General features: G+C 42.6%; 1 protein-coding gene across 4 annotated transcripts in view; it reads left to right on the top strand.

The window, feature by feature from the left end:
• The window catches only part of Pak1 (p21 (RAC1) activated kinase 1), a 97,281-nt gene that overhangs the window by 52,588 nt on the left and 31,389 nt on the right, over positions 1–13,304 (top strand). For 3 of the 4 annotated variants that reach the window (XM_075953036.1, XM_075953035.1, XM_075953033.1), the window contains 3 exons: positions 5,744–5,957; positions 11,774–11,874; positions 12,319–12,466. In XM_075953036.1, coding sequence (XP_075809151.1) covers positions 5,768–5,957; positions 11,774–11,874; positions 12,319–12,466 — 439 coding nt within the window. In that variant the 5' untranslated portion in view covers positions 5,744–5,767. The remainder of the gene's footprint in view (positions 1–5,743; positions 5,958–11,773; positions 11,875–12,318; positions 12,467–13,304) is intronic. The other variant, XM_075953034.1, reaches the window with a different exon arrangement.

Consider the following 13,304-nt stretch of genomic DNA (forward strand, 5'->3'; position numbering starts at 1 on the left):
TCCCTTGAGTTATTCCTTGCCGAGGGACCCCAAGAGGTAAAGATGAAACTTGGATATTGCTTCATAGAAGTATGTATAAAATGCAATTAAAATTTGAGGGATGAGGTAAGTAAGAGGCTTCTTCTAAAGTTTCTTAGAGGAAGTGAGTTCAGTTGGACCTTGAATGAGCAGGAGTTGACTAGGCAGACTCACTGAGACGCCTTAGGCAGATAGGACGGTGTAGGGAAAGGTGGGGACAGGAAAGTGTATCGATGGGTTTGGGGAGTGATATAGAAAAGTAGACAGAGAAGAAACAGATATTTGTTGGACATCCTTTTGTGCCATTCAGCATTCTAGGAACTGTTTCTTTTAAAAAGCTTTTCTGTGTTTAATTCCAAACTCTGGAATAGGCAGTCTTATTTGTGTTTCCCTTAAGAGTCAACAGAGGATCAGAATTAAAGTGGCTTTCAGAACAGCTCAGAAGCCACCTACAGTTCTCCCCCTGCAGCCCCAGCAGTTGCTGTCTTGTTGCTCTACCGGAGCCAAGTGGCTGGCTGAGGGCTACATGGTGGGAGTGTGCTTTGACGCATTAGAAGGACATCCCTCAGCACATTCAAGGCTGCAGCATTCCAGGCTCCTGCCAAAGCAAACCTCTTGGCACGATTTAATTAAAGATCAGATTCTAATAACCAGGCACCAAGGGCATACAGTATTCCTCAGCCTGCGGCTGGCCGTGAGTGTTTGCAGCTGCTCTGGGTTGTTTGGAGTTAGAATGTAGTTAGGATGGGAGGTAGACTTTACTTCTTCCTGTCCCTCCTTCATTCTGTTGACTAATTTATCGTAAACTCCTAACAATCTCTCTCTCTCTCTCTGTCCCTCTCTTTCTCCCTCTCTCTCACCCCCCCCCCCCACAGTGCTAGGTATTGAACTCAGCACTTTCATACTGTTCTGCCACTGAGCAATCCCACCACCCTTCCTCTTCTATTTAAGTCATGATCTGAGGGATTATCTAGAAAGTGTCTGCTCAGAGGACAGGTAGGATGGCTCAGTGGGAAAAGGCCCCTATCCAGCCTGATGATGTTCTGAGTTTAATTCCCAGGACCCACAGGGCGAAAGAGAGAGCTGACTCTACACCCCCTTCTGACATCCCCATGCTTGCTGGGTGTGAGCATGCGGCCACATAATAAATAAATGGAACCAAGTTGTTTTTAATTTAAAGCAAATTAGACATGTAGTTTTTCCCTTTACTAATAGAGGTAGCAGTGTGGTCCAGTGATCACACAAACTGTTTTTTCAGGACCCTGCCTCTTGTGCCCACCACGTGTGTGTTGTGGGGTAACTGGCTACATCCCTGAAACTGCTTGTTTGGATTTATTTGCTGTTCTATTCCTAGCACCTAGCAGAGCCTAGAATGAGAAAAGTGAAACCTACCAACTTGGTTTCCAAGATTTTATAAAGTGCGATCTGATGCTAGTGATTATTTAAATGCTTGTTCCAATAATGGTTGAAATCTTATATGTAAAAGTAATTAAGCCAGCTGGTTCTCTAGGGAAAAGGTTTCACAGGGTTTCAGCAACTCTGTTTGGGAATGTTAAGGACTGTCCTGAACCCCAGGTCCCATGTTGTAAACTCAAGACTCCCTGGGTTCCTCAGTGCAGGTGGAGTATAGCTGGTCCCCGCCTTTGGCGACACCTCTTTTCTCATTGTAGTTTCTCCATGGCCGTGTTCTGGCTGCACGTGAGGCGGAACATAGCAGACCTACAGTGACCCACTTTACTCCATTTTTGTAAAAATTATATTTTAAATTAATATTTCTTCCTTTCCTCTCATCCTCTCTTTCTTTGTCATAGAGTCTGGCCTCGAGTTTTCAGTTCTCCTGTTTCTGTGCTGGGATTACAGGTGTATGCATGTGTGCATACATGTTCTTGTGCGTGAGTACACATGTATGCAAGTGCATACACATGTGGAAGCCAGAGATGAACCTCGAGTTTTTCCCTTGGTCATTCTCTACTTTATCACTGAGACTGGAGCTCTCCTTTCCGACTAGCTAGCAGGTTTCCCTCGGGATCTTCTCAGCTTCCCTTCCCAGGTGCTGGAGGTGATGGGAAACACAGATTAGACTTCTGGGTAGGGAAGGGCTGGTTGGAGAGCTGCAGGGAACCTGGAAAGGAAATCCAAGCCCCAGGAGGCTCATAGGGCAGTGGCCAAGAGCACACTTCTGTGACTGTAGTTTGAAGGGACTAGGGGTGTTTAGCTCTGAGGAGGTAGGTCTGAATGTCTTGAAAGGTTACTTCAGCCACTTAAAATTCTGTCTGGAGGAGGTTTTCTGAAGATCCCTAAGAGATGGTACTCTAGTATGGAAAGGGATAATTATTCTTGTTTATTTTACTTGCTCTTATATTTGTTCATTCACATGTCCAATATCCCCCCATTTTTTTTGTTACTCATTCTTTGCCAAAAATTGAGTGAGGGATTGAAAATCATGTAAGATAGGAACCATGTAAGATAGGAACGTTTTTCTTCAGGGGTCCATAGTCTCAAGTCCAGCTGAGGATGGTGAAGGGGGAGGCAGGTGTGCAGACAGATGGTTGCTGTGCAGAATGAGAGACAGACCTTACGTGAGAACTCTTTAGATGAGGTCAACAAAGATAGACCAGGCTACCCTTTGATGATACAGATATCCTCCTGCTGTAGGTTTCCGGTGGAATATACATGACCCAGTCATCGTGTGGTACAAGGTTTCAGACATTAGATCCCAATAGATTAATCTACCCACCAAGAATTCTCTTAAACATGATAAAATGACCAAGAGTGAAGAAAAATACGTATCAAGATGGTTGGTGAAGCTGTCCTGGCATAATCCCGGCCTGTGGGCCTAATGGGAGTGAAATGTAGCTGCTGGTTGAAGGCTGGGAGGCCAGGAAGAGCCTGTTTTGGGCAGTAGGTAGCTGTGGGAGTATAATTTTGGAACTGGCAGCCTGGAGTAGGAGGGCATCGCCAACTATGATGCTGGATGCCTTCTTGGAAGAGCTGAGGAACCTGAGTTAGAGCTGGAAGAGAAGACAACGGCAGTCATATATGGGAAGTGAAGCTAGAAATAAATTAAACTGAAATAAAATGACCCAAATAGTCATATAGTTCATGCAAACAGAAGTATCTTTACTTGATTTGATATTGTTTGTTCAAAAGGGAAAGGAGTAATTAATTGGTTTGCCAAAGTTTGGTCAAGATGAATTAAAAAATCCAGTTGAGTTTGACTCTAAAAAGTTAAATAAGATTTTGATTAACGAAGAGAGAAGTCATTGGCACAGAGCTAGACACCCTCCATTCCTTGTCACTGGCACAGAGCTAGACATCCCCCATTCCTTGTCATTGGCACAGAGCTAGACATCCCCCCATTCCTTGCTCCTTTTCCCTTTCCTTCCTGTGTGTGAAAGAGTATTTGGTGAAGGCCAGGTGTGATGGCTCACATCTTTAATCCCATCCCTCGGGAGGCAGAGGCAGGTGGATATCTGTGAGTTTAGCCTGGTCTACAGAGTGAGTTCCAGGACAGCCAGAACAACATAGTGAGACCCTGTCTCAAGAAACAAGACAAAAAAGAATATTTAATGAGCTAGCAGGCAGTGTAGCTTGGTGATAATTCCCAGAATCTAACACTAGAAAGAAAGACAAGAAGAGAGAGAGAACTTGTCAAGTTCAGAGATTTCTGAGACATAAATTGTAGACTGTGTGTATAGCCTATCGATGTCCTAATATAAAGGACTGAATTTCATCTGTACTAATAAATTCTTTTCAAGGCAGTACACATACCTTTTTTTTGGTAAACTATTAACATGTTATCTACTGTACATTAAAAAGGCAAGATACTTTGTAGCCTTTGGTCTGCAAAGATAGCAAAATGGCTCTTTGGAAAGATATATCAGTAATAATTATAACAATACAAGGGAATATGATAACCTGGAAATAAATCACTGCCTTGGGGCATAGAGAAGAGGCACCTAACTTTTCGGGGGCCAGAACACTTTCTAAAGGTTCCATAGAAGAAATAACTCAATTAATCTTCAAAGGATGGGTGAATTCACTGTTTGATAGGGAAATAGGCAGATGGAACATCACGTGTGAGGGGACAGAGGTGTGAAAATGATGGTGTATTTAAAGAAATTAAAGAAGATGGTATAGCTAGACTGTACCAGGGACTAAAAGGAGTGAGTGGTGGCGTGGCTGGTGCATGGGCCTGGTCACATAAGAGAAGGCCTCTCTTGAAGACGCTGAAGAGCTTTTATTCTGGCGTGTCGGAAGGAGTTTGAAATAAAGAAATAGTATGTTTCTAGCCTGGTTTACAAGAGCTAGTTCCAGGACAGGCTCCAAAACCACAGAGAAACCCTGTCTCGAAAACCAAAAAAAAAAAAAAAAAAAAAAAAAAAAAAAAAAAAAAGAAAGAAAGAAATAGTATGTTTCTGTGGATGGCCCCTGGAGAAACCATTGAGGAAGAAATCAGAGGTTTTCCATTTACTAGAGAATATTAAAAAGACTAATATAATATTTTATAAGTTTATAAAAACTGTTACTTTTATCGAATACTAATCTTTTTAATTATTAGAATGGCAGATGTATTGCATTTTAAAGAATTGATTTTCAAAGCAGTGGTATTCCAATCTGGCCAACACTGAGCTTTTAATTTCTAAAGCACTGTAGTATCTAACTCCAAAGAGACTATAGTATAAGTAGTTGTGATTTAATATACAATTTCTTCCATTGCATGCATTAATAAGGAGACAATATAAACTCTGGGCGCATTCATATCTATATGTTGTCAAGAACTAGAACATATTTTAAGGTAATACTTGTTTTCATTAAAATCCCTGTTGGCATATAATGGGGATTTTCCTCTTTTAAGTTTTATTCTATGTTTCAGAAGCATGGGGAAATGCTAGTAAATTAAGCAGGACGGTTGCATCCTTGAACACTGTATATTAGAATTGAATAGGATCTGGAGGGGGATCCAGAAGAGCTGGCAGAAGGGCAGTAACTTCCTTGTGAAGGACCAAGAAGTACTTCATGTTTTCGGGCGTATGATCACTGCCTTGACAGCCTAACCTGAAAGAGAGATAGGTAAAATGTAAGTGAAGGAGTCTGGTTTGGTCTCGGTAAAGCTAGCTCCAAGAACAGAAGTTTCGCAGACAGTCGGCAATTGTCTCATCTGAACACGGAAAGAGTAACTTGTCTAAGAATTAGATGTCGTCAGCAAACTCAGTCCGTGGGATGCTGCTAGGTGCTAGCTCAGGGGTTCTCAACCTGTGGGTCGCATATCAGATGTTTTTATGATTGGGGGTTACCACGGTATGAGGAACTGTGTTAAAGGGTCGCAGCATTAGGAAGGCTGAGAACCGCTGTTCTTGTTAATCTTCGTGTGATGAATGAATGGACCCAAAGAAGCCGTGGGATTTCACTGCATCTGGTGTTCCTGGGTTTCCCACTGAGTTCTTGCCTGGCCTGCATCTGCCTTTCAACTACAGTGCAGGGTCTGTCTTTCTTCTGTAGGCTCTGAGGTGAGAATGCAGAGAAAAGTAAAATCTTGGTTTCACTTTTATCAGTGTTTGGCACACAGTAGGGAAGTGCGACTGGGTTACCGACTACATAGGCTGGTAATATTCATGGCTGGCAGCAGAAGGGATGTATAATTTGAATTTTAGAACATTTTAAATATGTATTTCCTTGTGCTAAAAAGTAGTAGGAGTGACTGTGTTATTCCTTTTGATTCTAGTAGCTGCTGCTGCTGCTGGTGACAATGTCTAATAACGGCCTAGACGTCCAGGACAAGCCCCCAGCCCCTCCCATGAGAAACACCAGCACCATGATCGGAGCAGGCAGCAAAGACCCTGGGACCCTGAACCACGGCTCCAAACCTCTGCCCCCGAACCCAGAGGAGAAGAAGAAGAAGGACCGATTTTACCGATCCATCTTACCTGGAGACAAAAGTACAGTATTTAATTTGTTTTCATAATTTTTGTGCTTTTAAGAAGGAATATAAACCAAAGCAGATCGTCTTTCCCCACTCCTAATCGTCTAAATGAAAGATCTGGCCTTCCCTGACTTCATTCTCCTTCCTACCTTTTATTTTCATGTTAACTATTCTCCATGTCTTGCCTTCCTAAAGTGGCTAAAACCAAATGAAAATTAGACTCATTGTTCAGAGTCATATTTGAACAGAATTCTAAGAATAATTTTGTTCCTGTTAGCTATCAGACAAATTGAAGGCAAATCTATGTATGTATCTCTTTTTTTTTACTTTTTAAAATGTTTATGAAATTATAAAACCTAAGCACTTTTAAAATGTCTTGGTTTGGAATTTTCTTTTGCCCAGATTGCTTTCACTTGGAATGCCTTCTTTGCATATTTTGATCCCCGCATTGTTATTTTCTGTCTAGATCTCTGTTTCCACACTCAGATTGGGGATTTAGTATCAGGAAGGAATGGCTGAGCAAAGAAAGCAGAGATAGGAAGAACTCACTGTGAGTTCACTATGAGTACGACTTCCTAGGCGACTTCATTTCCTGTGTGTGTGTGTGTGTGTGTGTGTGTGTGTGTGTGTGTGTGTGAGCCTAGATCTCACTGTGTGGGCTGTAAATGCTTGCTATCCTCCTGCCTTGGTCCCCAAGTGGTGAGATCGCTGACATAAGCACCCTGCCCCCCCCCATTACCTTCTTATTAATAGAATTTGAAAGTAGAATAATCAGAATCTTAACTGTGGACCTGAAAAAGTCACTGACGTCATTACAAAGTAGTGGGAACATAAAGGTTTGAGTGTCCTCGTGGCCTTTGCTTGGTACTAAAATGCTGACTTCGGTGACCGTTGACCTTCTTGTGTGGTTTTCATCTGTGAATAGTATAAGCTTCAGATTCAGATGTGCCTGATTCTCCACCATCAAGGAAATCAGACAAGAGATGACTTTCTGAAATTGCATATCTTATAAGGAACTTGCATCGCAAATACAGAAAGAATTACTACAACTTAACTAAAAATCAGATAACTAAGCTTAAAACTGGGCGAAGGATCTGAACAGACATCTCTACAAAGAAGATAGACAAATCACAATTTAACATATGAATTAATGTTCAGTTATCATTAATTTCCAGGGGGGGAAACGAATTCAAACGACATGAAATCCCACTCCACACGCACTAGGATGGCTGTAAAATGGGTGGATAATGTCAGATGTTGGTGAGAACACGGAGGTGTTTGACCCTCATAATTGCTGGTAGGAATGTAAAGGTAAAGCCTCAAGGAAAGGATCCTGGCGGTTCTGTAGAAGCTCAAATATAAAGATAAGTTACTACCCAGCAGTTTCACCAAAGAGAAGTAATGCTTTACCCTCATTTTTCATAATACCCAAATGTGGGAACAGCCTAATATTAAAAGTAAAATAAAGCCTCCATCTAATGAAGAAAGAAGTCCTGAGCCTCACTGCACTTACGAGTGCTTGAAGGTCCTGTTAGGGAAAAGACCCAGTCACAGTGGTCATGTAGTGTGTGGTTCCCTTGTCTAGAGATGTAAGTTCATGGATAAAAGCCATGTTAGTGGCTACGTAAGGATGCAGGATGGGTAAACATTGGATTAAGGGAGTGATGGCTAAGAGATACGGAATTTCTCTTTGGAATGATGAAAATGCCTGAGATGTCGTGGTGTTTGTCCAGCTCTGAAAAGACTAAAAGCCAATGATTTTATGCTTTATAGGTGAATTATACTAGTATGTAAATTACGTATCAGTAGAGCTGGTGAGTCCGTGTGTTGTGTGTGGTGTATATGCACATGTGGAGGGTGTGCTCACGCGCCTGTCTCATCCAAGGAGGACATCCTAATCTGTCACATTCGACCTTACTCCCTTGGAGCCAGGCGGGCAGTCAGCAAGCCCCAGTAACCATCCTGTTTCTGTTGCCCCAACCCCTCCACAATGTGGGGTTACAGACGCACATGGGCAAACCTTGTTTTTGACATGGGTGCTGGGGATTTTAACTCAGATCCTCATTCTTACATAGCCAACACGCTTACCCACTGGGCCGTCACCCAGCCCCCTTTATTTGTCTTTAACTAAGATTCCCATCTAAAACACGGGGTAGAAGTGGCTCCCCATGCATCATCGCAGCTGGATGTCAGGTTTGTGTCAGTGACTTCTCCGTAGATGTCCGTGTGTCCATCTAAACAGTGAGAGGGCCAGAGCCAGTGTCTCTTAGCTCTGCAACTCTGTATTGATGTAGATGACATATCGCAAGATGCCAGTAGATCAGGCTTGTCTATGTAGGTAGAGAGAAACCAGGCCATTGTGAGCTATTTTTATTGGTGACAGAGCGAGCTGTAGACCTGGAGGTTCTTCCGCAAATCTGATTGAGTACCCCTAGGCCAAATTGGGTCTGAAAATAAGTCTTCGTAGTTTGCATTTTTGTAGGTTGAAAGCTGTTAGAAGAAGTTCTTGCAAGGCAACCCCAAAGCCTGTATTTTCTAGCTTTGGGTTTTCTCTAGATTCCCTTAGCAGTGGTTTTACTCCTGCTTTAAGACCCTTGTTGGCTATTGTTAATGTGCATCAGGATGGAAAAATGGCCGAGTTTTTTCCGTTTCGTTCGGAATCTTACTTCAGCGAGCCATCTATTCTCAACTGCAGGGTACACGGCAGTGCTAGTTTGTACCAGGCTCTGCCTTCATATGTATTTGAAGATTGATACACGCTGCATAGAGAACTGGAAATGAACTCCCAGTAACCTGTATCGAAGTCTTCCTCCACATTAACTCTGTCATTTATTATTTTTAAATACCGTAATTTTAGAATCATCTGCAAAGTGGGAGTCACGCGATTCATGCTCATCTTGTATCAGCAGTGAGCACTTGTGTACAACTGTGTCATGAATGTAAAAGCATTTTCTAAACTATAAAACCATGCAGATATGAGGTTATTTTTATGAGATCTCATTCTTTCTTTTGGTTGATACCCATATCTACTGCCCACAACCTCTTTCCAGTTAGAAAGCAGCAGCTTCAAGAGCAGTGAGCAATGGCAGAGGTCCCATTGGTGGAGAGGGAGGGGAATGAGTAGAACCGAGTCTTCCTACAGCGTCTGTGGCCTCATGCTGGTGTTGGTGGCTCTCGGCACTGCGTATTGGACCCATGCATGCTGCTTCTCAGAAATACACGTATCAGCTCCTACCCAGACACCGGAGGCAGAATTTCTAGAGATGTAGCGTTGTGTCTCTAAGGGAGACGAGAACGAAGAGGTCCATCACGGTGGTGGTTTCCATTAGAGCTGGCGGTGGGCGGGGTCTGTGGGCATTACCTAATGCTGACCTCCAGGATGGCCTCAGATTGCGCTGGACAGCCTGCGTAAGTGACTGGAAGGAGAGGCTGTAATTGAAGGCTTGCAGTAGGTGCTGCTGAGTTGCAGAATTCCATGTGGCAAAGCCTGGTTCCTGTGGTTAGGATTTGGAGCCTTTGGTTTATTCTAAGAAGTCTTCTGGCATTTAGTTTGAAATCTCTTTCTGACTACATTTTTATGAACAAAGTGAAATTCTCTGAGCCTGGGAAGAGGTTAGTGAAGTTAATTTTAACACTGAACGACAGCAGTGTTGATCTCTACGTTTGGAATGTTTTTTCAAAAGACAGTTCCAAACTGCCTTTGCTCGGATTAGTTCAGTCGAGCCAATGAGAGGTGCTGTTTAAAAATAATTTAAAAGTAGGGCTAATAGCTCTCGCTAAAACTTTAGTGTCTGTGGTAAAACATGGAATTTTGTAGTCAGCTGCCTTCCCCAAGCTGAGCCCAGGCTGGACAAAGCCAGACAGGAGGACGGTTGAATATGCAAGCTCTTTTCCCTTGTTAGCTTCTCAAACCTAAGGTCTCTACTTGCATGAAATCAAGGTAGGTCTTTCTCCGTTCTGTCTTCAGTCATATTTGAATTCTCTATCTTAATCAGCTTATTGAGAACTCTTATATCAGTAGTTGCTAATATTAATGATCACTCGTAGTTTTAAGGTTCTTTAGTTTATAAAACCATATATTTTAATTGTTTCACACAATAGTAAAAAAAAAAGTAAATTGTCCTGGGTTTCTTCCCTTTTTTTTCCTTATTATTCTTTTCATTTTTTTTTCTTACCAGATTGTACTGTCTGATACTCATTGCTGTATTAGACTTTACAAGTGGTGGTGGGAATCACCCTTATTTTGTTTTTAATTCCAGAGGAGAAGGATCCAATATTTATAGCTATATTTAGTAGATATTAGCTAGGCAGAGGCAGGGAAGGACATTCCAGAAGCAGACAGAATAAGCAAAGGCTTGGGAGAGTCAGCAGTGTGCTCAGGATTTCCCCCTGGTTTCCATCTGCCAAAAGCCAACCAACTTCAGTAATCTCTTACTAGGCCTATTATGATTTTGGGTTGAGGAGCAAAACAGTGGATAAAGAAAATCTCTGCTCCTGGAGGTTCAATAGCCCAAGGCCACAAACCCCACCTCTCCAGCCTCTGTAGAAGGAAAGGTGGGAACTTGTGAGGTGGATTCAGAAGCTGCAGACAGAGACAAGAGTGAGTGGCAGAGGCAGAGCTAATTCAGAGTTAACCTTGCCCTCCCAACGAGTTACATGGTTTCCTTTCTCTGTCACTTTTCTAGAAACTACTTGTTCCCTGAGCTACCATAGTTCTTCTGGATATAACATCCATGTTTGTGATGTTATATTATATACTTTATTAGTATGCAATGGAAGTCATTTATAAATCATAAAAAGATGTATAAACATAACATGTCTAAATCTAAATAAAACAATATAATTGTATTTCTCTAAAACCTTTTAAGGGATTAGCTTAGAAAGAATTTAGAAGCAGAAAGTGTTTCCAGAGCCTCGCCACATGTCCTGTACATTCTGGCTTTGAGCAGACAGATGCAGTTATGTCATAAGCGACTGCTGGTCTGGGGATCATGGTAAACCCTTAGCCTTCTCCTTCTCAAAGCAGCTGCTCTAGAAGGAAACTTGCCAAGTATATAAATAGTCCAACCCTTAGCAACTGGCATGTAGACAGGGTTCTTATGAAGTTACTGAAGAAAACAATCTTTGGGACCAGACCTGGGTTCAAATACCAGCCCTTGCTAGTTATGTTGACAGATCACTCTGTGTTTTCATCTAGAAGCAGGTAGTAGTGTTTAGCTTGTAATATAATAACAACAAAGGAAAGCTGTGTGTCACATATATACATGGTAAGTTCTTGACGTTATTTCTCCTTAGATCTGAGTGCATTTTCTCAAATCCACTTGCAGTTCTTCAGCAGTGGTAGAGGAGAAGAATCTAAGGGCCTGAACTTTTATTTCACTTGCACAATGATGAGGCAGGTCTGTGCCACAGTCTCCTAGTCTACACGTGAAGGTTGGCTCACAGGCTTGTGATGATCACGTGAGATAATACATATGAAATGCCTGTTAAAGGCTGTGGGTGTCCTCTCGGGAGACAGTGTAGCTACAGTGCCTTGAGAATACTCGTCTTCCTTGTTACATAAACTCCTGTGAACTAGAGATGCTAGACGGGCCCCTAAGATCGTCTTGTCCTTCTCCTTGAGTAAGAAAGCAAAGATCCAGAACTATATATTATGGTGAGGTGGACTCTAGATCTAACTCCCTCCCTTTCTAGCCTTCGAGGCTCTGTAAATATATATGCGTACTGGATAGAACTCGCTCTTCACGGGAACCTGCTGAAAGGCTAAAATAAGCCTAGAAACTGAATAATGCCTCTTTTTGTTTTATTGTATTATTTTATTTTCTTTTGTAGCAAATAAAAAGAAGGAGAAGGAGCGGCCAGAGATTTCCCTTCCCTCAGATTTTGAGCATACGATTCACGTTGGCTTTGATGCTGTCACAGGGGAGTTTACGGTGAGTCCTTGTGTTGGTCCTAGAGTTTGGGCTGTGTGCTGTTAAGTCCGCTTCTTTCTCTTTTAATTTTCTTGGTTGGTTTGTGGCATTTGGGTTTGAAAACAAGGCCCTGCATGTGCTGTATGAAGTCTTTACCACTGAGCTACGTCACCAACCCAAACGAATCTCTTGTAAGAAGTCCCATGATAGCAAGCTCTAGGTGGGGCACTAAATGCCGGAGTAATCAGACTTGGTTCCTGCTGTGAAAGAGATGAAGCTGGTGATGGAGTAGCCCTCTTAAGGAAGATACATGAAAGGAACTTGTATAAATTTTGAGGGACCAGGTAAAGAGGTAACTAACGGGCTCATTTTTATCCGCTAGCAGACATCAAAGTGTGGTCTGATATTCTTCCAGGGTCCTCTGCATCTGTGTATTCCTGAAACCCTTTCATGTCTTCCTTTTAGGGGATGCCAGAACAGTGGGCCCGCTTGCTTCAAACATCAAATATCACAAAGTCAGAGCAGAAGAAAAACCCACAGGCTGTTCTCGATGTGTTGGAATTCTATAACTCTAAGAAGACTTCCAATAGTCAGAAGTACATGAGTTTTACAGGTAAGAAGATTGTGTCCATGGTAATCCCAGCAAGAGAAGCTCTCAGGAGCCTGTTGGTGAGCAAGAGAAAAGGAAGCGCCAAAAGTTCTGCAGTATTCTCACGAAGGTGTGGTTTGGAAATGGCGGCTGAGGCGAAGGCTTCTGTCTAGTTACTGTTCTGTTGCTGCGAGAAGACACCATGACCACAGCAGCTCTTATAAAGGAAGAAACATTTTATTGAGGCTGGCTGAAGTTTCAGAGTTTTAGTCCCTTATTCACAGTGTGACATGGTGGGTGCAGGCAGACAGTGTGCTGGGGAAGGGGCTGAGAGTTTACATCTCTCTCACTCCTCAGAGCTAGCAGAAGGAAACTGTCACATTGGGCCTAGCTTGAGCCTAGGAGACCTGAAAGCCTTCCGTTAGCAAGGTCACACCTCCCAGTAGTGCCGCTCCCTGTCGGCCAGGGCCAGACCTAATCCAAACCACCACAGCCTGTTTGTTTTCATTCTGAAGCTGCCTGTGCTATTTTTAGATGATGCATTTTGTGGGGGATGGGGGCATGCATGCCATGGTGAGAACATGGAAGTAGGCTCTCTTTCCACCACGTGAGTTCTCATGTTTGAACTCAAGGCCTCTGGTTGTCATTGCCATTATTTCTGATATTGTTTCTTAATGACATTAGCAAGTATCTTTTAAGTCTCCTTTAAGGACTCCTTTTGACCTAGCTCAGGCTGGTTTAGGCTTAGAACTCGCCATCAGCCTTCAGAGTGCTAGGATTGCAGATATGAGCCATTAGATCCTGCGTGAGTGACTAAATTTTATCATTTGAATGAAAATCAGGTCAGTAGTAATTATAAATG

Source organism: Microtus pennsylvanicus, chromosome 18 (genome assembly GCF_037038515.1).
Source record: "Microtus pennsylvanicus isolate mMicPen1 chromosome 18, mMicPen1.hap1, whole genome shotgun sequence".
NCBI classification, from domain to species: Eukaryota; Metazoa; Chordata; class Mammalia; order Rodentia; family Cricetidae; genus Microtus; species Microtus pennsylvanicus.